The sequence below is a fragment of the Heptranchias perlo genome, chromosome 4, assembly GCF_035084215.1.
Source record: "Heptranchias perlo isolate sHepPer1 chromosome 4, sHepPer1.hap1, whole genome shotgun sequence".
Taxonomy (NCBI): Eukaryota; Metazoa; Chordata; class Chondrichthyes; order Hexanchiformes; family Hexanchidae; genus Heptranchias; species Heptranchias perlo.
Window position 1 is genome coordinate 61,302,645 of NC_090328.1, and position 24,928 is coordinate 61,327,572.

The 24,928-nt window shown below is 40.4% G+C and overlaps 1 protein-coding gene across 2 annotated transcripts in view; it reads left to right on the forward strand.

The window, feature by feature from the left end:
- hsd17b4 (hydroxysteroid (17-beta) dehydrogenase 4) overlaps window positions 1-24,496 on the forward strand; it is a 116,729-nt gene extending 92,233 nt beyond the window's left edge. The window contains exons 21-24 of one of the 2 annotated variants that reach the window (XR_010962688.1): window positions 1,470-1,559; window positions 5,409-5,547; window positions 7,883-7,997; window positions 18,533-18,621. Coding sequence is in view for 1 of the 2 variants with exons in the window: in XM_067983011.1 (XP_067839112.1) it covers window positions 1,470-1,559; window positions 5,409-5,547; window positions 18,533-18,660; window positions 23,719-23,808 (447 nt within the window). In the remaining variant the exon portion in view is untranslated. Of the gene's footprint in view, window positions 1-1,469; window positions 1,560-5,408; window positions 5,548-7,882; window positions 7,998-18,532; window positions 18,661-23,718 lie in introns of those variants that run through there. The other variant, XM_067983011.1, reaches the window with a different exon arrangement.
- The last annotated feature ends 432 nt before the right edge of the window (window positions 24,497-24,928 follow it).

Consider the following 24,928-nt stretch of genomic DNA (forward strand, 5'->3'; position numbering starts at 1 on the left):
AATTATCCCGCGATCGCGTGGGGGACGCACACGATTCGCCGTCCGCGTTTTCCACGCTCCCGGAGGACCACCCGCTGGGAACCCGCAGGCCTGCTAAATTCGAGCCCCATATGCCTGAATGTTTCTAACATGCCCCTTGTGAGACCTTATTGATTGCAACCTTAAAATCTATATAGACTACATCTCCTGCATTCCCTTTACCTAATTTGATCAGTCACTACTTTAATAAACTCTTAAGTTTGTCTGAATACACTATACTTTTAGAAACACAACAAACCCATGCTGTCTGTCCTTGATTAACTTAAGTATTTCTAAATGCTCAATAATTTTATCTCAAATTAAGATTTCTAGGAGTTTGCCCACAACTGACGTTAAATTAACCAATCTATAGCTGCACTACATTGTCTAGAAAGCTACTCCAAATGTCGATCACTCTTTGCATGAAGAAAATTCTTCTTGCATCTGTCCTACGTTTTCCTTTCACCATTTTTAGCATATGCCCATTGTGCTATTATCATCTGATACCTTGAAGAAGCATTTTGGATTAATCTTAAACTGTGCCATTTAGTGTCTTGTATATTCCTGCTAATGTTCTTTGAAGGAGATTACATAAAGAGTCAACCAAATAGTGTAGACTAGTCATAGGCCAAACCAGATAGGCATGAAACTATTCCCTTCTCTGCAGGTCATTAGTGGGCTAGTGGGTTTTTAATTACAATTCAGTAGTTTTTATGGTCCTTTTATTACCACTGGTGCTAGCCCAAATTTATCATATTTATTGAATTCAGTTTCACAATCTACAACGGTGGAATTTCAATTTGACTTCTGGGCTCTTAATCCAGTAGATAACCACTACACTGTCGTACTAATGAAACTGACCATAATACTAATGAATATGGAGCATTTTATAGTTTGTGTTATCTGTTCTGATTTACTTCTGGAATTTAGCTGTTGGACCATATCCTTTAAGAATTCCTTGCTGGAAATACATGAAGGAATATTGAAATCTTTGAAACAATTTAACTATATATAATATATAAATAGGCACATATGATCTATGTGGAGACAGAGGGGTGAATTCCAGCAAGAATTTTCCTGCTCGTCCACCGTACCTTTTTGTTTACGCCTTTTTTCGGGATTTCCACGACTTTCGTTGAATTTATGGTGGACGTTTGGGAGAACCCCTGTGGAAATTCATCCCAGTGTTTCAATATGTTTAATATTCAGATTAACTGATTTAATTAAATTAATTATAAGTTTAATTATTTAAAAGTATACAATTAAAATATGGTGTTGTTAAACAGTCTTCTCTAGGTTATATCGTACTGTAAGTTGTTTTCTTAAACATATATAGAATTGCAGTTCTAGATGTACTATTTAACATTCAGTTTTGTGATTTTTAAAAAACAAAAAGCAGTGCCCTTCTGAATTGTTTAAGTCTTTAATATTGTCTTTTTCTTCTCCCTTAGGTAAAAGAAACCAATGAAGTTGTGCTTGCAGGGGCATATGTGGTTCTGGAGGAGACTGTGTATAAACCCAAAACTAATGACACTGGCATGGTAAGCTGGAGTACTGGGTGGCGGGGGAAATAAAGACACTCTCTACTTTTAAAATGTTATTTTTTTAACTACTTGAAAATTATATTTTTAGAATAGTGTTGGCTTTTGTGAACTATAGACAAATGTATATTGCATAGTGATATGAGATGTGTGAATGCCCAAGTAAAAGGACATATACAGTAGATTAGCTATATAACTGGAAAAATCACAAGTGAAAAATTGCTTTACCTAGGTTAGAGTCAATTATCAATATAGTGAGTGATTTACTTCAGAGGTGTAGTCAATACAAAGGAAGAATGTGTCAAAATGCAAGAGGACATTAATAAACTTGCAGCATGGGTGTGTAATTGGCAAATGAATTCAATATAGATAAGTGCGAGGTGGTGCATTTTGGTAGGAAGAATGAGGAGGCCACATACTGCTTGGATAATAGTCTAAATGGAATAGAGAAGCAAAGGGATCTAGGCGTACAGATACATAAATCACGAAAACTAGCGACACAGGTTAATAAGGCCATAAAAAAGGCAAACCATGCACTTCGGTTCATTTCCTGAGGGATAGAATTAAAAAGCAAAGAAGTTATGTTAAACTTGTATAGCACCTTGGTTAGACCACATTTGGAGTATTGTGCACGGTTCTGGTCTCCATATAATAGAAAGGATATCGAGGCATTGGAGAGGGTGCAAAAAAGATTCACAAGGGTGATATCAGAACTGAGAGGATATCCTTATCGGGAAAGGCTGAACAGGCTGGGGCTCTTTTCTCTAGAAAAGAGAAGGTTGAGGGGTGACCTGATAGAGGTCTTTAAGATAATAGGGTTTGATAGGGTAGACGTAGAGAAAATGTTTCCACTTGTGGGAGAGTCCAAAACTAGAAGTCATAAATATAAAATAGTTGCTAATAAATCCAATAGGGAATTCAGGAGAAACTTCTTTACCCAAAGAGTGGTAAGAATGTGGAATGTGCTATCACAAGGAGTAGTTGAAGCAAATAGCATTGATGCATTTAAGGCGAAGCTGGATAAGCACATGAGGGAGAAGGAATGGGAGGGTATCCTGATCGGGTTAGATGAAGTAGGGAGGGAGGAGGCTCGAGTGGAACATGAACACCGACATAGACCAGTTGGGCCTAATGGCCTGTTTCTGTGCTGTAGTTTCGATGTAACTCACAAGAACAGTTGTATCGCCTAAGCTCTGCCTATAGCCTGCTGCTTTTTTGTGTTTAGCGTGCAGGTAGCCTGGTGTAGTAGCTTTGCTAGATTGGTACTTCATTCTAAAGTATGCCTGGTGCTGCTTCTAGCACGGCTTTCTATATTGCCCATTGTTCAAGGGTTGGTCTCCTGGCTTGATGGTGATGGAAGAGTGAGTGATGTGATGGGCCCTAAGGTTACAGATTATAGTGGTATACAATTCTACTGCTGCTGATTTCCCACATTGCCTCATGGATACCCAACTTTGGATTGCTAGATCTCCTTAGTCTGCCCACTTAGCATGGTGGTAGTGCCATACTACATGATGGAGGATGCCCTTGCTGTGAAGATGAGATTTTGTTTTCACAAGGACTGTACGACGGGCTCTCCTACCATTGCTATCATGGACAAATGTGTCTGTGGATGAGGTTAAGTTGCTTGCTCCCTCCTGTTTGTTTCCTTTTCACCTGACATGGACCCAGTTTGACAGCTATATCCTAAGAATGTTGGCCAGATTGGTCAGTAGTGGCACTGTAGAGCAACTTTTGTTGGTGGACATTGAAGTTCCTCCCACCCAGAGTATGTGTCCATGTTTTCCTCAATGCTTCCTCCAAGTTGATGGTGATCAGCAGAAGTTTTCCTTGACCTTGTTTGACTTGAGGCCAAATTGATGAAGTTGACTGGAGAGAAAAATATATATCTGGGATAACAAATAACAACCACTGTTGGCAAATTGATTTTGTAAGCCTGGAATGCTTGAGAAGAACAAAGTCACATGTCAAGCTTTTATTGCTTAACGCCATTTTCTTTCTCTCCATTTTTTCCTAAATGGTGGTGAATCATACTTGTACAGTTCTATGAACTACAGTAACTTGCATAGCTGTTGTTGGCAGGCTTTTTGCTCAGTGAGACTTCACAGTCAAGCCAATAGCAGCCCATGCAGCAGTACTTTCAACGGGAAGCTTAGGCCATTGGAAGAGCATGAATACCATATTTTTTTTAGATCTTGAACCAAAAATGTCACAGCTAGGTCACGTTGAAGCACAAAAATGTAGAGCATTTTCGTTCAGAGCTAGGTCATAGAAATATAACTCCATCTAATGGTGTACATACCAATGCTTTCAAAATCATACTTGAGCTAGTGGCTATGGCAGCTGAGCCAGACTAGGAAAGTCCCAATTGATCCTTGGTGTTTGCTCACATTATAATAAATGGATATTTCAGCAAGTTACTAGAGGGCTGGAACTATTTTCCATTAATAGTTAGTTTCTTCAGGACAAGAGGAGAGATCAGGAAAGAAAATTGGCCCAAAAATACCCAGAGCTCTATAGAAAACTTATTTAGAAGATTCTGTATCTTTTTTTAATCTATCTAAATGTGTGCTCTATTTATAGGGTCTGATAAGACAGATAAATGACCTTGATAATAAAGTCAATAGTGTGACCTTGACTGATTTTCCCTTCATTAGCCCAGCTTTATTGATGCCAGTGTAGCTAAGTATATTTGTAAACAGTTAAAATAGTATTTCATTGAAGTATATTAAATTGTAATAAAGTAAGTAGGAAGAGAAGGCATAAATAGAAATTTGTGAAAAATAAATTCAGAAGCTATCAGGAAAATGAATTTATTCAAAGATTGATAAATGTTAGGCATAATCTATCCATCAAGGTTATGGAATCACAAATATGGGGTTATTCAAAATTGTAATAGATGCCATGATCAGAGTTAATATGAGACAAATGAGTTTTAATGGATTTTCCTCACTTTTATTATGTTGTTGTGTTCTTAAATTTGTGCATTTTTAAAGTTTGGTATGTTAACACCAGGACAGGTTAAACTTTGATAGTTCCTCACCTTTGGTGCAAATGTGAATTATTGTTTGTGGAGTACAAGTTATTACATTTTCTGAGAAAACTTTGTGCTAAATAAAACATAAATTCTTAAATTTTGAGAAAATGAGCACAGAACAAAGCAGAGAAAAGTGAGAGATCATTCAACCACCAAATATATTTTGCTTTAAAAAGTGCTTGAAATGCACATGTTGAGGAACTGATGATCTGATACTGTACAATGATAAGACTGGCTTTACTTCTTGTTCCAACTATTACTTGTGCTCTGTGAAAAGGTGTACCACATAACATGAAAGCTCCAAATGCTAGAATTTCAATTGGATAATATTGAAAACTTGACTGCCAAGCCTGAGACGGGTAGTCATAACAACCTTAATAGAAGGGAAACCTTATCAATTTTAATGCTGAATTAACTTAGAATAGAATGTTAAAATAATTTGTGGTTATGTCTCAATTTCTTCTCAATAAATTTGAAACAAGTTTGTTCTGTTTTTCTAGTTCAAAATTACTAGAAGTGTGCTGAATATTAATTTAAGGTTGAACAGCCTTAACCTGTTTATGGGTTTACCCATTACCTAATGCTAAATGTTGTAGGGAAAGAGTTTTTTTTGCAAATGGTATATGATGGAGAGTTGTATATTTTTAACTGTAAATAATAGCACTGCACATTGCATTGAAATATTCCGTTACAGATGTCCTGTCTTGTCTTGGTCAATATAGCGGAGTCGTACTTATAGGAAATAGTTATTTTGTGAATTCAAAAACCTTGAATGCAGAATTACTGTAGTTAGTGTTTGTTTCTTCAAACAGAGAGGAGAGCTCCAAAGTGACCTTGTGTTTCCAGAAATCGGTCGCCGCATTAGAGATGTTGGCAAGGAAATGGTGAGAAAGGTGAATGCAGTCTTCCAGTGGGATATCACTAAAGATGGGAAAACTGCAGCACAGTGGAGTAAGTTATGTAGTTTGGCAAAACTATTTGTATTTTCATTGTTTCAATTAAAGCTGCATGACTGAAAATTACTGTTAGAAGCATTAAACAAATAAGAGATGAACAAAATCACCACTTGAACACTTAAAATAGTGGTCACTTTTGGTTTTAGAATTTTGTGCCAAAAGTCTCCAAATCTAACATTTCTGACTATGGGGATTGCAGAGTTTGTGACATATACAGAGTTTAAGAAAAAATGAATACTGACTATAACTTCCTGCTCCACAGTGCAGTCACTTCATGACTGAGAAACTGGACTGTGAGCAACAAAGAAAAAAAGTAATCACTTCAAATTAAGTTTGTCAGAGTCCTTTTTAATACAGGAACTTTAAAATTAGAAGGATTCTTGTTTTGCAAAAGCTTCATTATTTTAGTGGTATTCCTTCATGCAACAATATAACAGTCATAGTGCTTTAAAGCTACTTTTAGATTCAGTCTGAAATGGCTGTATAATCCCAAACTCGTGGCTCTATTTTAAAAGGGCGGCGGGATGGCAACGGGGGTGGGTGGGGGGGGGGGGGGGTCAGTGGGCGCGCAGCAAACGCGTATAATAAAAACTTACCATTCCCCACGCAATCGCGACTTAATTGGTGCCCCTTAACCTTGTTTCCGGGTTTGTCGTCTGAAAGCTGTGCAGTGGGTGGACTGCGCACCTGTGTGACAGGCTGTCAGCTGGAGTGTCTAGATTTAAAGGGCCATTACTCCAATGGATTTTGATGGAGCAAAGAGCAAGAAGACCCAATGGAGCAGTGGTGCCTCACTTCAGCTTCTACTGGCCAGGGTGAAGAACAGGAGGAGGAGGAAATTATTTTACCTGGCCGACAGGAGGAAGCGCCCTGCCTCTGCCATCAAGAAGGCCTGGCTTGAGGTGGCAGAGGAGGTCACCAGCAGTAGCAACATCTGCCGCACTTGGGTCCAGTGCAGGAAGTGTTTCAATGATCTAACTAGGTCAGCATTCTGTGTTCCACATCACCCCTCCCTCTCACTCATTCTGCACTGCCATTTTGGTAGATCGAATCGGGCCAGGACCTACTCCGTTAATGGTAGGGCGTTGGGGAGAGTTATAGAACAAAGAGATCTAGGAGTACAGGTTCATAGCTCCTTGAAAGTGGAGTCACAGGTGGATAGGGTGGTGAAGAAGGCATTCGGCATGCTTGGTTTCATTGGTCAGAACATTGAATACAGGAGTTGGGATGTCGTGTTGAAGTTGTACAAGACATTAGTAAGGCCACACTTGGCATACTGTGTACAGTTCTGGTCACCCTATTATAGAAAGGATATTATTAAACTAGAAAGAGTGCAGAAAAGATTTACTAGGATGCTACTGGGACTTGATGGTTTGACTTATAGGGAGAGGTTGGATAGGCTGAGACTTTTTTCCCTGGAGAGTAGGAGGTTTAGGGGTGATCTTATAGAAGTCTATAAAATAATGAGGGGCATAGATAAGGTAGATAGTCAAAATCTTTTCCCAAAGGTCGGGGAGTCTATAACGAGGGGACATAGATTTAAGGTGAGAGGGGAGAGATACAATAGGGTCCAGAGGGGTAATTTTTTCACTCAAAGGGTGGTGAGTGTCTGGAACGAGCTGCCAGAGGCAGTAGTAGAGGCGGGTACAATTTTGTCTTTTAAAAAGCATTTGGACAGTTACATGGGTAAGATGGGTATAGAGGGATATGGGCCAAGTGCAGGCAATTGGGACTAGCTTAGTGGTATAAACTGGGCGACATGGACATGTTGGGCCGAAGGGCCTGTTTCCATGTTGTAAACTTCTATGACTACTCCATCACATCACTCCTCACACCCACTTAAGGCTCATCCTCAAACTTACCTGCACTTCCTTACCTCCCCATTTGAGACCCTATCACTACCACTCATCCCAATGCTGAGCCTCTGTCTCATACACTCTGATGCACTTCTTTCACGGTCAGCCTCGCCCAAAGCAATGCATTCATTGGCTGACCACTTCACCATCACTCACTCACATGCCTTTACTTTCTCCCCTTCTAGGAGAAAAGTGTAAAATACACGAGAGGGCAAGGACTGGAGGGGCGCCACAACAAATAGTGGTCCTCACAGGTGGAGGAGGAGGCCCTGCTTGTCAGCCGCACCCTCAAGTGCCTGTCCATCAGGGACGCCGAGTCTGGCACCCCACAAACGTCTGGTGACACAACTTTAACGTTCATCACACAATATGAATTGATGTTAACAATGATTGGCATGTTGAACACCTCAGTATGCGCATCGCAACGTGACACATCTGTGATGATGCTTAATATTGCCTTCTGTTCTCTTACAGGCCATTCACGACCGCAGTAGCGGGAGAGGGCGATTCCTCAGAGGAGCTCCAGGCCTCTGAGGGCACACCATCACATCTTAGCGAGCTATCCACCAGCGCAGATACTCACACCTTGGTGGGTCCTAGTAGTCAGTTGGTTAGGTTGGCATCTGGTGAGTCACCACACACAAGTGAGCATGAGCAGACACTGGTGCCAGGGGCAGTTGTGGAGAGTCCGTGTTGGTGGGCGCACTCCTCTCCAAGCTCTGCTCAGCTGGACGCAGATGCTGAACCCCGGGGGCCATCCTTTAAAAGGAGAATGATTGAGGTACTAGAACAGGTGCCGCGCACACTCTCCACAACAGCGCAGAGGATGGAGGAGTCCAACTCCTGCATTAGTGAAATGGTGGCACAGGTACGTGAAGGAATCTCTGAGGTAGTGTCACAGGGACGGGAGCAACTGTCTGAGATAGCGTTGCACGTAACTGCTGAAATGTCTGAGATAGTGTCGTAGGTAAGTGCGGGAATGTCTGTGATGGAGAGAAGGCTAGCCTCCATTGAACTTCAAGCACGGCTCACAAATGAGTCCATTCAGGCCCTGTCAACGGCCATTCGGACTCATGGTGAACAACATTCTGCCGCCTTAAACAGGCGGACAGATACTTTACAACTGGGCTTCCACGGCATCATACATATCCTCCAAACTGTTCTCCAGCAGGTTGGTAGGAGTGATGTGGGCCTGGTCCAGAGAGGGATGATGGCGAAAGGGGACATGGAAGTGGGGACGCCACTCAAAGCGCTCCCACGTCTCACCCGTTGGCCCCCTCTCAACCAGTACCCGCAATGCTGCCTCCTCTCCAGGTGGCCGAGTTTGCCCCTGCACAGTTGGAGTCGTCTGAGGAGGTGCCCTCACGGGCTTGCCTTCATTCTTAATTAGATTTATGTACATTTCAAGCACTTTTAAGTTCTTGAATTACTGCTTTAAATACTTCCGGATTCGGGAACGGCGCGTGCACCCAGATGACTCTGGGTCGTGTGCGTTCTTAGGCGTGTTGAAGCCGGGATTTCTGCCCGCTCCTCAAAAACACAATTTTATTTGCCCCCAACGCACCCGCACTTTTGTTTCAAAATCGAGCCCAAGATGTCTAGAATGTTTTTTCTAATTTCAAGCCTAAGGCATACCAAGTTATACTGAGACACCATGGGGGTGAAATTCTACTTTGACGGTCCACAAAACAATTGGTAGTGGATTGGTTGCCCGCTATACATCCCTGCCTGATTTTGCTTTCCATTGACTTCAGTGAGCGTGCTTCCAATCTACTGATGCGCGTTTTGTGCCCTGCCAAAGTTGAATTTCACCCACTATTACTCAGGAGGTATGCTGACAGTCTTTTGGTGGTGTAAAGTGTCTTTTTATTTAATGAAATTAATAGAGTTTGTGCTTTGGTTAAAAGTAGTGAATGAGAATTGGAGCCTTTATTTTTTGATGGTTTCTTCTGTATTCTGCATCTATGTAAGCAGTCTGACCTATACTGATAATCCAACATAAAATTTAGCCTAAAAATACGAGAATAGCTTGTTGCTACACTTTATCCCTCCTTCTAAACTGTGACTTTAATTTTGTCTGAGTTTTGCCAGTATTCAGGGACATAACATTTTGACAAATCAATCCAGAAGCCTTCTGTTTTCTATGTTGTCTTCCCACCGTCCCACTTTTAAAGCAGAGCCAAAAAAGGCAAAAAGTAAAAGATATCTATGAAATGTTGATTTTTGGGGGAGAAATTCAACGTTATTTTGATTTTTTTTTGGGTGTAAAATGACTGTTGGGGGAAACCAATTTTGGTTTGCGATCTCCCCTGGAAGTGCACCAGTTGTCGTATTGGATCAGGCAACTTTAGGTTGTCCTGGGTAGCCACCTGTAAGAAGCGAGGGGCTCATTATAAGGTACGGGGCCTTAATCTGTTGAAGGATCCCTTTTCCAAATTGAACTGTGGGAGCCCCAGGTTTGCAGATTCTTAACCTCACTCAGTAATTCTTGGTGCCAACTGTCGGCAAGCAGGCGGCATCAGCTACATTTAAAGGGATCCTCTTTTTCTCTCGGGTAAATCTTTTTAGGCTGCTAGCGGTCTTGTATGCCTTCTTTTGGCTATTATGGCTCCTATAGCTGTTTGCAAAATTTGTGGGCAGTGATTTTTAGAAGCTTCCGTACAATCGCTGTGTGGGGGCTTCAGCTCGTTATTAGTAAAATATGGGTATGTTGCTCAGTCTATCATTAGGGCTGGACGATGAAGGGGAGGAACAGTAGCAAGGATGAGAGCAGAGACCTGCAGCTGCTGGCAGAAGGGGACGGAAGCAGGGAGGACACACCAGGCCTTGCATCATGCAGGCTTTCTGCAATAGCACGTCCTTCCTCAACTTAAGTGAGAAGCACTGTGTCTGGTGGTTCCACTTCACCAGGGAAGCTGTTACAGAGCTATGTCACTTGCTGCAGCACCAACTACAGCCCAGTACCAGATCATGCACATCACTGCCTATGGCTGTAAAGGTCACCGTGGTCCTGAATTTCTATGCCTTGGGGCATTCCAGGCTGCAACAGGTGACATAAGCAACATAAGTCAATTTGCAGCCCACTGTTGCATCAGGCAGGTCACAGATGCCCTCTTTGATTAGTGCAGCCAATTGATTGCTTTAGAGTCTCCACATCATCATCTGTTTCCGGAGGAGAGAAACTGTTGGAGAGCATGAGTTATGACTGCTTCTGGCCCCTTTGTAACAGAGACCCACCTTCCTCCTGTAGGTGCCAGGGTCTCCTCTCCTACTCTGACCTCCAACGTGGTCTTCTGTAATACCTCATCTATAAAAACTTCTCCATCCCTAATATTTTGATACATGGCAAGTCGCTCATTAAGGCTTACCACTTGAGTACATCGGCCAGCTTGCAGATGAAACCCTCCAGAATCTCGGCCTTGAGGGCAACTTCTACAAAGACAAAGACTTATATCCTTGTACAACATGAAAGTTTTAAGCTTGTTTGAGTTTTTAAAAAAATCTTGGGGTGGGGGGGGGGTGGAAATGACATAGGCAAGTCCTCTTCAATTAAATTTCTTTAAACCACCCTTCTCTCTCTCTCTTTCATTTTTGCTTTTGTTCCTTGGTTAATTTATTTAGTACCTCTTTCCTCTCTGCACCGAATTCCTACTCTTGCCAAATTCCCATTTAAGAAATCCTCACTCTGTTCCTAGCTCACTCCATTACCAGCTTACTCTGCTATGTTCTCGCAGGTGTCACCCTTTCAGACACAAACAGTTTCAACTGGTCAGTAAGCCCTATGCCACACGCTATCTTACATTTAATTCTTGTATCAATGGCTCCTCGTTCCACATCCCTCAACTACAGAAAGTTTGCTTCTATCTACCGTGTTCCATCCTTTCATAATTTTAAACAGTTCTATCATATCGCCCTGTAATCTGCATTGTTCTAGTGAAAAAAGCCCCAGTTTTTCAAGTCTTTTTGTATTTGTATTTTTTCATACCAGGCAGCATACATACAGTTAAATTTGTCTTTCAACATTTGAGCTCTTTGAGGAGTTTGATTGCCATATTGAAAATTTCCTAACCAAAGTTTTGATAATATACACACATCTCTTTAATGTTATATTTCCACATCACTGGAGGGAGGGAGAGGGAAGAATCTAATTGGTGGAGTGTCTTGGTAGTCAGAGTTGAATCAGTGTTGTTTTATATTAGTCCTCCATGGTGGAAAATGAAAAGTGTTTATCGCTCCAATTGTGTATTGTATAGTATTAGCTTGCTCCCACTGGTTGTAGATTATTTTATTAGCTTGAAAGCTAAATATATGCAACTATTTCAATATTTTAAAATTGTAATTTTTAAAATGAAGAAATACCAATTCAGAGATTTGTACTTTATTCCAACAATATACACATTAAAATACAATGCTTGTATTGAAGAAAAGTTGGGGCCAGTTGAGACCCCCCAAAGTTGCATCTTTTTTAAATAGCTGATCATAGAACAATTGATCTGTGACAGACCAAGTAGGATTTAAAAAGTAATAAAGTGGGCTTTACCTTGCTTTAAAATGTGGATGTTGTTTTTAGTAACTAAAACAAAGCATAGATTTCTAAATTTTTACTTTAATGTTCAATATGAAGAGGTGGAATTTTTTGTGTTGGGAGGGGTTGCAGTCTATTTTTTGTTTGAAGGTGACCCACTGCTGTATTGTGAAATTTCTGGTGTGTGCAATATTAAGAACACCAATGTTATTGGATATTTGAATTAGAGGTAATAAAAAAAACGTTGTAATGATTTGGATATTATTTTCCTAATTAAAGAATTCCCAACTTGTTGCATATAACAGAATCATGGTGGTGCCAAAGGTTTAATTAAACTTGGCAGAATTAAACTCCCTGAAGACATGCATGTTAAAGAATAATAACCTCACGTGGGACAGGGTGGAAACATGCTTCACAGCCACCGTAGTAAAATTTGAATTGGAACCAAATTTAACCTGATCCTTTGACTTAATACTCCATTTTTTTTGTTTTAATAGCTGTTTTATATATTATCATTTTTCAAGCAACTCTTACAACTGTGGACTAGAGGCAAAAATAAAACTGATTATTTCAGATTCAAAACCCCTTTTCGACATTTTGAAGAATTTAAGTCAACCGTAATGCAATTATGGGCCAGATTTTACTGTCAAAATATCGGAGAGGCTAACGGTGCTTGCTGTTATTTATGCATAAATGGTACAGCAATTTTAGGCAAGCAACAGTTGTGCGGTTAAATGCAAATATCCAAAAGTTGCTGCCTGAGATGTGCTGTTCCTATGTTTTGTGAAAATGGCATTTTGCAGTCTGCCTCATCACTTTTCTCTTCTCAATTTCTCTTTCTGTACCTGGTTTGACATTGAATTCATCCCCTTTTAATTCACCCTCCTTCTCAGTCCTTCCCCTGTTTATTTCCCAATCCTTAAATCTCATTGGTTAAGGAGATATCCTGTTGGTTGCCTTGCTCACTCAGGTCCCAGATGCCCTGTTTTTCTCACTGCGCCATTATCAGCTCACATTTTCAGCAACTTTGTGGGCAAAAATGTTTTGCGCTGAAGGGTGCAAGGGCAAGACTAACTAACAGCAGATGCTATTCGATGCCTTGCTACAGCAAAATCTAGCCCTATACTTATAACTGTTTTGGTATGTTTTCCCTAATGCTCTGCAGCCTATGTCATAATTTTGTTAACACTCAGGGTTGGCAAGTTCTTGGCAGTGTACCGTCTGATACTAAATGTGCTGTTCAGCTGCACTGTCATACTTGTAATGTGAGATTTGTTGCCTCTTTCCTGCACTATGGCACCAGTGAGCTGTAGAAATTGACAGCTTTGGAATAATTTGAGCCCTTTAGCTCATTACTGTCCTCTATGACAAGTGCAGCCCAAGCATCTTCAGTTAATGTCCTTGAGCCTGGGGACAGTGAAAATGGCAGGTTCAGGATGATTTAAGTTTGCATTTAGACAGAGCAGAAAGTACACATCACACATTCAAGCTTGCCACCTTGGTGCATTTAGCCAGAGTTAGAGTTTAGAATGCAAATATCGTTTTTGGTTTAAAATTAGTGTATTTTCATTTAATAGAAAATATATTTTCTTCAGATTTTAACTTGTGGAATTGTAGAACCTTTCTAAATTTAAAATTGTCTGAACAAAAAAAATATCTGGCCAGCATCTTCCCCCTCCCCAACAGACACACAGGTGTTAATCTTATTATGTGGCGGATTGCATTAGGTATATGTTTCTTAAAAACTGCGTAATGCTTTACAGGTATCTTGGCTATCTTAATGGAACAGAATGGCAGAAGCCTTTTTACAATGGTCATCAATGTGGCTTAAGGCTAGAGTGGACCCATCTAATGACTTAAATTTATCTATTCACAAAATTCCATTTTAAAAAATGTTCAATGGATGCTTTTCATCACCAGCCAGAACAGATGCCAGCATCAACATCACTGTGTCAATGCTGTGGAACTGTGTAGTGTTCCTGGATCCTAGATCTTCAACTAAACTAGCTGTTCATATCAATGCTAGAAATAAAAGCAGAAAACACTGTAAATGCACAGTTGGTCAACCTGCATCTGAAAATAAAAGATAACTAATATTTTGGGTTAACTGACAAAGGGAGGGAGATTTTGAGGGCTTTCGCCTGCCAGAAACAGGATGGTGTGGGGTATGGCTTACCACCACCCCCCCCCCACCCCTGTTCCTTCTGACGTGCGGCCAACATTATATATTGCTAAGGGCCTTCCACTGGGTGGCCAGAGCGCCTCCCTTGGTCAGGCGGTAGTCCCTTTTACAATAAAAATTGAGGTCTACAGACGTACATAGGATTGCTATTTTTGGACTCAACTGGGCAGAGCATATGTACAGTTTCATCTGGCAACTCAGCCAAAGAGGAGCCCAGAAGGTAAATTTTTATTTGTAGGACTGGGAAGAGCTGGAATACTCCCCTGGGCTCTACAAAAACAACCTGAGCTGCTGATGCAGTGGTTCCCCCAACTCTCTTTCTCTTCCCCCCCCCCCCTCCCCCAGACCTACCTTTTTCTGGGCCAGGAGGCTGGCTTGAAACCAGCAGGCAGCCTTGCTAATTTTCCGCCTGCACCCTGCCGACTCTGTTAGTGAGGTCCGGCCCTCAAAATAGACTGGGCCTCCCATAGGTACCATTTGGGCAGCTGAGTGACCACCCAAAAGCTGTATGGGGGGAATTCTGCCTCAGTATCTAGCTGTCCTTTCTCTTTTCAAATGCTGATCATTCTTCTGCTGTGTCTTTCCAGCCTTTCTGTTTCAGAAGAAAAGTTTTTTTTAAAATCTCTACATCAACAGCAGCCTTGGCTCCTGTTGTCCAACAGGTGGCTAGAGATCCTTGGCCTTTTTCTCTCTTTCCTGTTCTGTCATGTACATGTCTTTGGTGCTATTTTTTCAATATCAGAAAACTGTAATCTTCCAGCATATGTGTGGTAGCATACCGCTGTGAGGACTCATTACATCAATGCAGTGCCATGACACTATAGTCTCTTATGTGACTGCCTGTTAACTTGCAAAATTCTGAGGAAGGTTTCTGAAGGAAAGGCTCTGCTTAATAACAGTTAACAAGTAGTGGGCACTCGACATGGCGAGCAGACTTACTGTCCTTTCAAGCCAAGATTTACATGTAGATCGAAACCATTTGTTCCAGAAAGGCAGAATTCCTCAGGACCTTTGAACTGTGCCTTCTTGATGGCCTACTGTTAACAAAAAACCGTGTGTAATGAAAAATTAAAACAATTCAGCTTCTAAATGCTAAATTGACCAGTTTTATAGCCTCCCTCTGATCATTCATTTGCAGCTGAGACTTCTGATTAAAACCAATTTCGTACCTGGAGCCTCAATTTACCATCATCAAAATTTGTCATGAACCAGCAATGATGCGACCAGGTTTTGGCATGGAAAACACCAGTACTTGCATTCATTCCATGGGACACACTTGTGATATCCAATATCTGAATTTATTCAATTGTAAAGAATAAAAAATAGAATCATAGAATGGTTACAGCACAGAAGGAGGCCGTTCGGCCCATCGAACCCATGCTGGCTCTCTGCAAGAGCAATCCAGTTAGTCCCACCTGCCCACCCTTTCGCTGTAGCCCTGCAAATTTTTTCCCCGTCAAGTACTTAACCAATTCCCTTTTAAAAGCCTTCAAGGGTTAAGTTACGAGGAAAGATTACACAAATTGGGGTTGTATTCTCTAGAGTTTCGAAGGTTAAGGGGTGATCTGATCGAAGTTTATTAGATATTGAGGGGAACAGATAGGGTGGATAGAGAGAATCTATTTCCGCTGGCTGGGGATTCTAGGAGTCGGGGGGCACAGTCTAAAAATTAGAGCCAGACCTTTCAGGAGCGAGATTAGAAAACATTTCTACACACAAAGGGTGGTAGAAGTTTGGAACTCTCTTCCGCAAACGGCAATTGATACTAGCTCAATTGCTAAATTTAAATCTGAGCTAGATAGCTTTTTGTCAATCAAAGGTATTAAGGGATATGGGCCAAAGGCAGGTATATGGCGGAGCAGGCACGAGGGGCTAAATGGCCTACTCATGTTCCTATAAGCCACGATTGAATCTGCCTCCGCCACCCTTTCAGGCAGCGCATTCCAGATCATAACCGCTCGCTGCGTAAGGTTTTTCCTTATACCCCTTTGGTTCTTTAGCCAATCACCTTAAATCTGTGTCCTCTGGTTCTTGATCCTTCGGCCAGTGGGAAGAGTTTCTCTCTATCTACTCTGTCTAGACCCCTCATGATTTTGTACACCACTACCAACTCTCCTCTCAACCTTCTCTGCTGTAAGGAGAACAACCCCAGCTTCTCCAGTCTATCCACGTAACTAAAGTCCCTCATCCCTGGAACCATTCTAGTAAATCTTTTCTGCACCATCTCCAAGGCCTTCACATCCTTCCTAAAGAGAAATGCCCAGAATTGGACACAATATTCCAGTTGTGGCCGAACCAGTATTTTATAAAGGTACATCATAACCTCCTTGCTTTTGTACTCTATGCCTCTATTTATAAAGCCCAGTATCCCGTATGCTTTTTTTAACCGCCTTCTCAACCTGCCCTGCCACCTTCAATGACTTGTGTACATATACCCCGAGGTCTCTGTTCCTGCACCCTTTTAGAATTATACTCTTTAGTTTATAGTGCCTCTCCTCATTCATCCTACCAAAATGTATCACTTCGCGCTTCTCTGCGTTAAATTTCATCTGCCACAAGTCCGCCCATTCCACCAGCCTGTCTATGTCCTCTTGAAGTCTATTACTATCCTCCTCACTGTTCACTACATTTCCAAGTTTTGTGCTATCTGCAAATTTTGAAATTGTGCCCTGTATACCCAAGTCCAAGTCATTAATATATATCAAGAAAAGCAGTGGTTTTCGTACCAACCCCTGGGGAACATCTTCCTCCAGTCTGAAAAACAACCAACCATTCACCACGACTGTCTGTTTCCTGTCTCTTAGCCAATTTCATATCTATGCTGCCACTGCCCCTTTTATTCCATGGGCTTCAACTTTGCTGACAAGCTCATTATGTGGCATTTTATCAAATGCCTTTTGGAAGTCCATATACACTACATCAACCGCATTGCCCTCATTAACCCTCTATGTCACTTCATCAAAAACTCAATCAAGTTAGTTGAACTTGATTTGCCTTTAACAAATCCATGCTGGCTTTCCTTAATTAATCCACACTTGTCCAAGTGACAATTTTGTGCCGGATTATCATTGCTAAATGTTTCCCTACCGCCGAGGTTAAACTGATTGGCCTGTAGTTGCTGGGTTTATCCTTGCACCCTTTTTTTGAACAAGGATGTAACGTTTGCAATTCTCCAGTCCTCTGGCACCACCGTATCTCGGGATGATTGGAAGATTATGGCCAGTACCTGGAATAGAAAATGTTGGAAATACATAGCAGATGTTAGAATTTGAAAGAAAAGATAGGTTGATATTTGCTGTGCATTTCTAACATTTTGTTTTTATTCTACATTTCAAGCATTTGCAGCTTATTTTCTTTACTGGAGAATAAAGTTCTCCAACCTTAATAAACCACAATCTTGACCCTAATGCCTAATAGTGTATAAGATGCCTTCCTTCAATGTGTAGGGCTGTTTGTTTTCAGTGTTCTGTCTGCTTTTTTCAATTTCCTAGAAGGTCAGTGAGGTCATGCATGTGTTTCAGGATTCGGCCTGTTATTTATATTCTAAATGCTGTCTATTTTGGTCAAAGCGTGAATGTTGTGCCTTATTTCTCTCTCCACTCATACCCATTCCCATATGGGGCAGATTTTCCTGTTCCTGTGCTTGGGGTATATTGAATTGCTTGGGTGTGCAACACATGGAAGAAAATCGGCAGAGAGGATCACATGCCAAAAAGGGTGCCTGCTTGATTTTCTGATTAATTAACTTGATTGACAGAAAATTGGACAAACTGTCTTGCAGTTGTGTGGTCCTTCTGGCTGATTTTCCTCTTATGCATCCCACCTAGGCGCAGGAATAGGAAAATCTGCCTCTATATATCAACTGAGCATGCATGGCACAACTTTCTTAAAAGGATAATGTTCCCATTTGGTAGTTTTATAATTTTTTAAATAAATCAGTTCATAATCCTGCAAAATCTTTACCCGCATTTCTAATTTGATTATAAAATACCTTCCTTAGATGTGTGCAGAGTTGATTATTTTTACATTGACCAAGTAAAGCCTTCCACAAGATGATAACAGTATCCTAATTGTATGTGGAGTTTGAAATTTCTTTTTCCTTCGAAGAATGGAGATCATATCTGCAATAGCCAATCTAACATTTTATGTAATGAACTGAAGTATATTTTCCCCTATAATTAAGAGACATAAAAACAGACATCAAGGTATGATTTATGCACCCAGTTTTATTATGTCTCTTGCTGTGGCATATCAGAGTACCATTTGTAACAATCTTGCCTATATGTAATTGTGTAGATTTAATTTGTACGTGTTATTCCCATGTAAAATCAACACTTAATCATGAATGCAGAGTTGTCTGAATGGTAAACAAATAGTGTTTCAGAGTTTGTTCTAATAGTTTTTGGGTGTTCTTTAGCTATTGACCTGAAGAATGGATCTGGAGAGCTGTACAAGGGAACAGCACGGCATCAGGCTGACACTACCTTTACACTGTCTGATGAAGATTTCATACAAGTGGTATCAGGAAAGCTTAATCCTCAAAAGGTAAATGAAATCTTGTAAATATAACATAACGAAAAGTAAGAAATTTTGAGGTGCATGATGACTTGAACCTACATCAATGCAAAATGGCCCCAATTTTATAAGTGCCCAACTTGACCATATTTTGGTGCTCATTCCAAATTAGAGGTGGGAAGTTGTGCTGCCGCAAGCCTTAAAAGCCTGTTGCAGTATAAATTCCCAGAAAATCTTTGGCCTGCTGGCTGCTGTCAGGAACAGCAACCACACAGGCTCTCCAGCCTTGCTGTACTGAAGAATTAAAAGCTTTACTTACCTGAGGTAAATGGAAGTTGCTAGTTAACCCTTTACAGATCCTCAGAACTGAAGGGACAGCCCCTGCAACATCTAACCTCCAGTCTGCTTCGATGGACTTTAGGGGAGGCATCCACCTGGAAGAATCCTTGGAAAGGGACATGGGAAGTTTTGATGTCACTCTTATCTCATTTAAATGCTCCTGCCTGTTGAGACCCTGGGCAGGTTCATGCTGATCATACAGACTTCATAGTACAAGAAAATCTAAAATATTGCAACATATTTTGAAAACAAAACATTAAAGAATGTTAGGATTTTTACCCTGTAGTGCCGATTTAGAATTTCCTTTAAGAATTGATTCGCATGTCTTTATGTAGTCATTATAATATTTTTGAAGGGTGACAAAATATTTCTGAATCTGAAGATAAGTTAGCTTTGTATTTCACCATTTTTCTGTCTGCACTTAAAATCCAAGATTAACTTACTTAAAAAGAGAAACTTGCTTCTGCATTTTTAAATGGAAGCAGAGAGCTACAAGTTTCATTAAGATGGATTTTTAAAAAACTCTTGCCAAAGAAAACTGCACATACCTATTCCATTTGATCCGTGAGATTAATGTTGCTAAAATTTTTACAATATACTGCAGCAGTGGCAGTAAGAAAAAAAATTCTAGTAAATTTCTTGGAGCCATCCAGTCAACTAAATTATATTTTTCCATTGGATGCTGTAATTTTAGATTTCATAAGTTGTTCAAAGGTATTAGTCAGACTCGTGGAGCTTCATTTGGTAAAACTGGGTGGAGAGCTGTTTCATATAATGTCAGTGAAGCTATTAAAGCACTCACTGCATTGCTTAGTCCTGATGGACAAACTTTTCAAAACTTGAATACAGAATACCTTTTCAAATGCATGATTCAGTCTTTATACTTTGCATAAGCAGAAGATACAGTGTGGAGTACTGAACTACTAAATTTATTCATCTGATGAGCAAATTCTGCATATTCAGGTTGCTTTCATATGTGGAATAAATTTAGTATTGTTTCCAATTATTTATACCCTATAGACACTCAGTCCTATTTCAAAACCTGTTGGACATGAATGTTATTGCACCTTTTGGATAATGATCTTAAAATGATTAAAGATCTATAAAATTCATCAGCATAACCAATTCCAAAACAGATTGTTTAAAAAAAAATGGAAATACACTGCTAGTTTTTTTTGCCTCTTTTCTCCGTCTTCCCTGAAACTATTGAATCTTTACTGGGACATGTTTCCATGAATGCTGATTGCCGTCTGGTATCTTGCCCTACTGACCATTTTTAATATGTAAGGCTGGTTAATGAATATAGGCAGGATATTCACCTGGGGAGGACATGACACTTGAGCCCAAACTTGTCCTTACCCAATATCACTTTCCAGCAAGGATCAGTGAATAGCAATCAGGAGCAGGAACTCTAACTTAATTTATTTTCCTCTATGCCAGGAACATTGCATCCAATTATAGTGCCCCTATTACCATCCCAAATGAGAGAAATGTATCTGCTTTAGTTTTGTTTAGTTATTGGTCTGGCTTGTGTGACTCCATTAGAAATGGATGATTCATTTTACTTGAGTTCAATGCTTGAGAGATTAATTTCCCTGCAAAGAATTGGAATTGATGGGAAATTAGTTAATTTGATGGGATAATTAGAATCTTTCCTCCCACTGCTACTTGTTGTTCCCAGTAAATAAAGTGGACAAATATCAGAGGAGGAATAAGATGAGGATGTGTTTTGTCACTCAATCTTATCAACCCATACTCTGAATTCATTATGAGATATCATCTTAGAAGCTGAGTTCAAGATCAATACAAAGTTGATAATCAGCCTAACATATAGTGATACACTACCAGTTGCTGATACACAAACTACAAAAGATACTTGAAGATAAATCAGGCAAGTTTGGAATGTGGAATTAAATACACTCTACAAAGACTAAGTTGACTGACCTCCAGAGTCAACAAAATGGAAATAGAATATGCAGATAAAATTGTTTACTCGGGTAGTCCAGCAAGATCCCACAGCAATGAGATGACTTGAAACACCATGAGAACTGTCTGCCCTTCAAATAATGCTGCTGGCTTTTTAACATCCACCTGAACCACCATTATAGGTGGATTGGCCCTTGGTTTTCCATCTCATCTGAAGGAGGTTAACCCTACATTGCAGCACTCCCTCAGCGTTGCACTGGAGCGTCACCTAGATTATGTGGCCAAGTCATGGAGTGTATGTGGAACCCATGCTTTCTGACTCAGGTGTGAGTGCTACCAACTGAGAAAAACTGACGCTTGTGCAAATGTAATCACACTTAATTGTTTAAGGATTTTCCTCAATTCTGAAATAGCTAATGTTTCTACAAGCATGAGTAAGGAAATATTGGCATCTCCATAGTAAGTTACCTCCATAGGCAATGACCATCTCCAACAAGAGAGAGTCTTACCACCTCCCCTTGACATTCAACGGCATTACCATCGCCGAATCCTCCACCATCAACATCCTGGGGGTCACCATTGACATAAACGTAACTGGACAGTTGCATGGGTAAGATGGGTATAGAGGGATATGGGCCAAGTGCAGGCAATTGGGACTAGCTTAGTGGTATAAACTGGGCGACATGGACATGTTGGGCCGAAGGGCCTGTTTCCATGTTGTAACTTCTATGATTCTATGGACCAGCCATATAAATACTGTGGCTACAAGAGCAGGTCAGAGGCTGGGTATTCTGCGGCGAGTGACTCCCCATAGCCTTTCCACCATCTACAAGGTACAAGTCAGGAGTGTGATGGAATACTCTCCACTTTTTGCCTGGATGAGTGCAGTTCCAGCAACACTCAAGAAGCTCAACACCATCCAGGACAAAGCAGCCCGCTTGATTGGCACCCCATCCACCACCCTAAACATTCACTCCCTTCACCACCGGCGCACTGTGGCTGCAGTGTGTACCATCCACAGGATGCACTGCAGCAACTCCCAAACCCGCGACCTCGACCATCTAGAAGGACAAGAGCAGCAGGCACATGGGAACAACACCACCTGCACTTTCCCCTACAAGTCACACACCTTCCCGACTTGGAAATATATCGCCGTTCCTTCATTGTCACTGGGTCAAAATCCTGGAACTCCCTACCCAACAACACTGTGGGAGAACCTTCACCACACGGACTGCAGCGGTTGAAGAAGGCGGCTCACCACTACCTTCTCGAGGGCAATTAGGAATGGGCAATAAATGCGGACTTCTCCAGCAATGCCCACATCCCATGAACGAATAAAAAAAAAAGAGAATATTCAGATTTTAAACTGCATCAGTGGTTCTGCTTTACAAATGGGGAAGAGTACTATAGCATTGTAATTCATGCTAGGTCAGAAAGTGTATTTTATCCTGCGAATCTTACTTTCTGGTCCGTATGATTTTACCACAATGAGGCACCTTTTGTAATTTATTCCTATTTTGGAAAATCAGTGTTGCCTCTTTAATTTGTAGTTAATTTCCTGTGTTCGCTTCATGCTGTCTGGCCTATGAACAAATGATAGTATCCAGTTACTAGATAAAATTCAAATGAACTAGTATTTTCTTGTCAAATGTTTGAATTCCATACTAATACCAGTTGAAGTTATTAATCAAACCTAAAACCTTTTCTTGGTAATCGCCTACATCTCTCACTAAGGTATCCCATCTTAGTCACCAGGAAGTGGGATTTTCCACCCATAATTAAGAGTTTGGGAAATCTTGCCTCAGATGCTGTTTTCTCAGTGGCATTGATAACAGCTGGCAAGAGACCAGTTGAAAAGTGAGGTGCAGAGGAATCCTTCAATTTGTCGATAGAATTGTGAATACTGGAAACAGGAGATTTAGTGCTCAGCCTATAAATTACTTGTAAAGGGCAAAGACATCACTCATTTCACTAATCAATTGAATATAGTTTGTTTTTAACTAATTGCAGCCTTCTGAGTGTTTAATAAACCTATTGTAAAAGTTAATTACCCTGAAACTAAAGGAAATGGCATATATTCTTATAACTAGTTTCAGGGCTGATTCACCTCCCTTCCTCTTCTCTCCCCCCCCCCCCCCCCCCAAAAGCAGAGTACACCTGAAGTATGTTCTTCCTGAAGGGACCTAAACCTGACCATATTTGTGGGTTCAGGTCATTACTATAGCCCGACATTGTCCTTAGAAAAGAAGCTTTCACCCAAATACAAGGAGAAAAATGTACCACTGCACAGAAACCTGTAGCAACAGTGATGGTTGCTAGCTTTGGGGCGTTCTCACTGCTGTCTAAACGCAACAGCCAAAAAAATCTCAAACTGGATCCAGGAAAAAAAATGCTTACCTGTTTGGAGGTTTCAGACAAACACTCTCAGATCCTCCAATCTGCTGGAGCTGGACTCATCCTCCAGTGGGTGACACTGGCAGAGACCCCAGGAAATGAGATAGAAGACATATTGATGTCAACTCTGTTATTAGCATGCCATTCAAATAGTTTTGCCTATTCCAGGCAGCAATAATGCTCCTCTTCCCCCCCCCCCCCCCCTGGAAAACACCGGAACTACAAATGAAGCACAAAGTGGGTAGAGACCTAGTGTTATGGACCTCCACCCCTTTTTCCTCTGTTTGCATCTGGGAAATAGGCAAAATTGGGATGTAAAACTGAGGAAAAGCAGCCTGTGTTACTTTCCGCTATCAGAACTAAAATGTTAATTTTCTATTATCTTGTGCAATACCTCCTTGAATTATCATGTTAATTTTTTTTGAACAGGCTTTCTTTGCAGGCAAGCTGAAAATTATGGGGAACATCATGCTCAGCCAGAAACTTGAAATAATCCTCAAAGATTATGCAAAGCTATGAGAGAATAAGATAATTATGACTGCTGAGTACATGAATCTGCTTCCATCCTACTCAATCATCTAAAAAGCTTTGAACAATAAATCACATAAATTGTTACTCTTTAGAAATAGTAATATTATGATTTCTTAAATTTTGTTCAATATATGGCTAACTGTAAAATAATCTTTTTTGTTTTTAAATGGTAAATTTGTGCAAGTTATCAATGACTAACCATCTCCTGTCTTCATCTCAGTATCTCTTGCTTTGTCTTGAAGAAATTCAGATTGTAGCATTGCATTGTTTATTTTTAAACCATGGAGATGGACTGTCCACTCTTTCTGTAATGTTTATGACTCTGTAATGACCAAGTTTTCCATAATGGTTGTATTATCTATAGTATTCAGAACAAACACTATTCAGTCGTCTGTATTGCAACTTCATTCCATTGGAAAATTCCATTGCCACTTTTGAGGAATAGAAACTGTAGGAAAAATACCCATTTATGTTCTGACTTGAGACAGATGCTGGATTTGAATATTCGGAGGAAGCATTTACTGCTTGTTGAACTGCTCTATTTATACTTGGGGCAGTTTCTTAAATTGGAGAGGTAACATGCTGCTGTCAGCATGTCTACCTCCCATCCTTCCAATTAGCAGTTTTAATTCTGATCATCTTTCTCTTCTGTGCATATTAAAATTGATGAAAACATTGTGATTGTTGCATATGTACATTTTTTAAAAAGCTCAGTTTTGTCCCCTACTGGTTTTAATATGGTAAAAACGGCAGGTTTAAGGCAAGATCAGTGGGAGGTTGTTTGTGCTAAGTTATGATACAGAATGATCATAATATGATAGAATTTCACATTGCGTTTGAGTGATGTACTTAAGTCAGAAGCTAGAGTCTTAAACTTAAATAAAGCCAATTACATAAGTATGAGGGGCGAGTTGGCTAAGGTAGATTGGGAAATTAAAAAGGTATGACGATTGAAAAGCAATGGCAAACATTTTAAAGAAATATTTCAATATTCTCAACAAATATACATTCCATTAAGAAATAAAAACTCCATGGGAAAAGTGTTCCACCTATGGCTAACTAAAGAAGTTAAGGATAGTATTAGATTAAGTGAAGAGGCTTATAATGT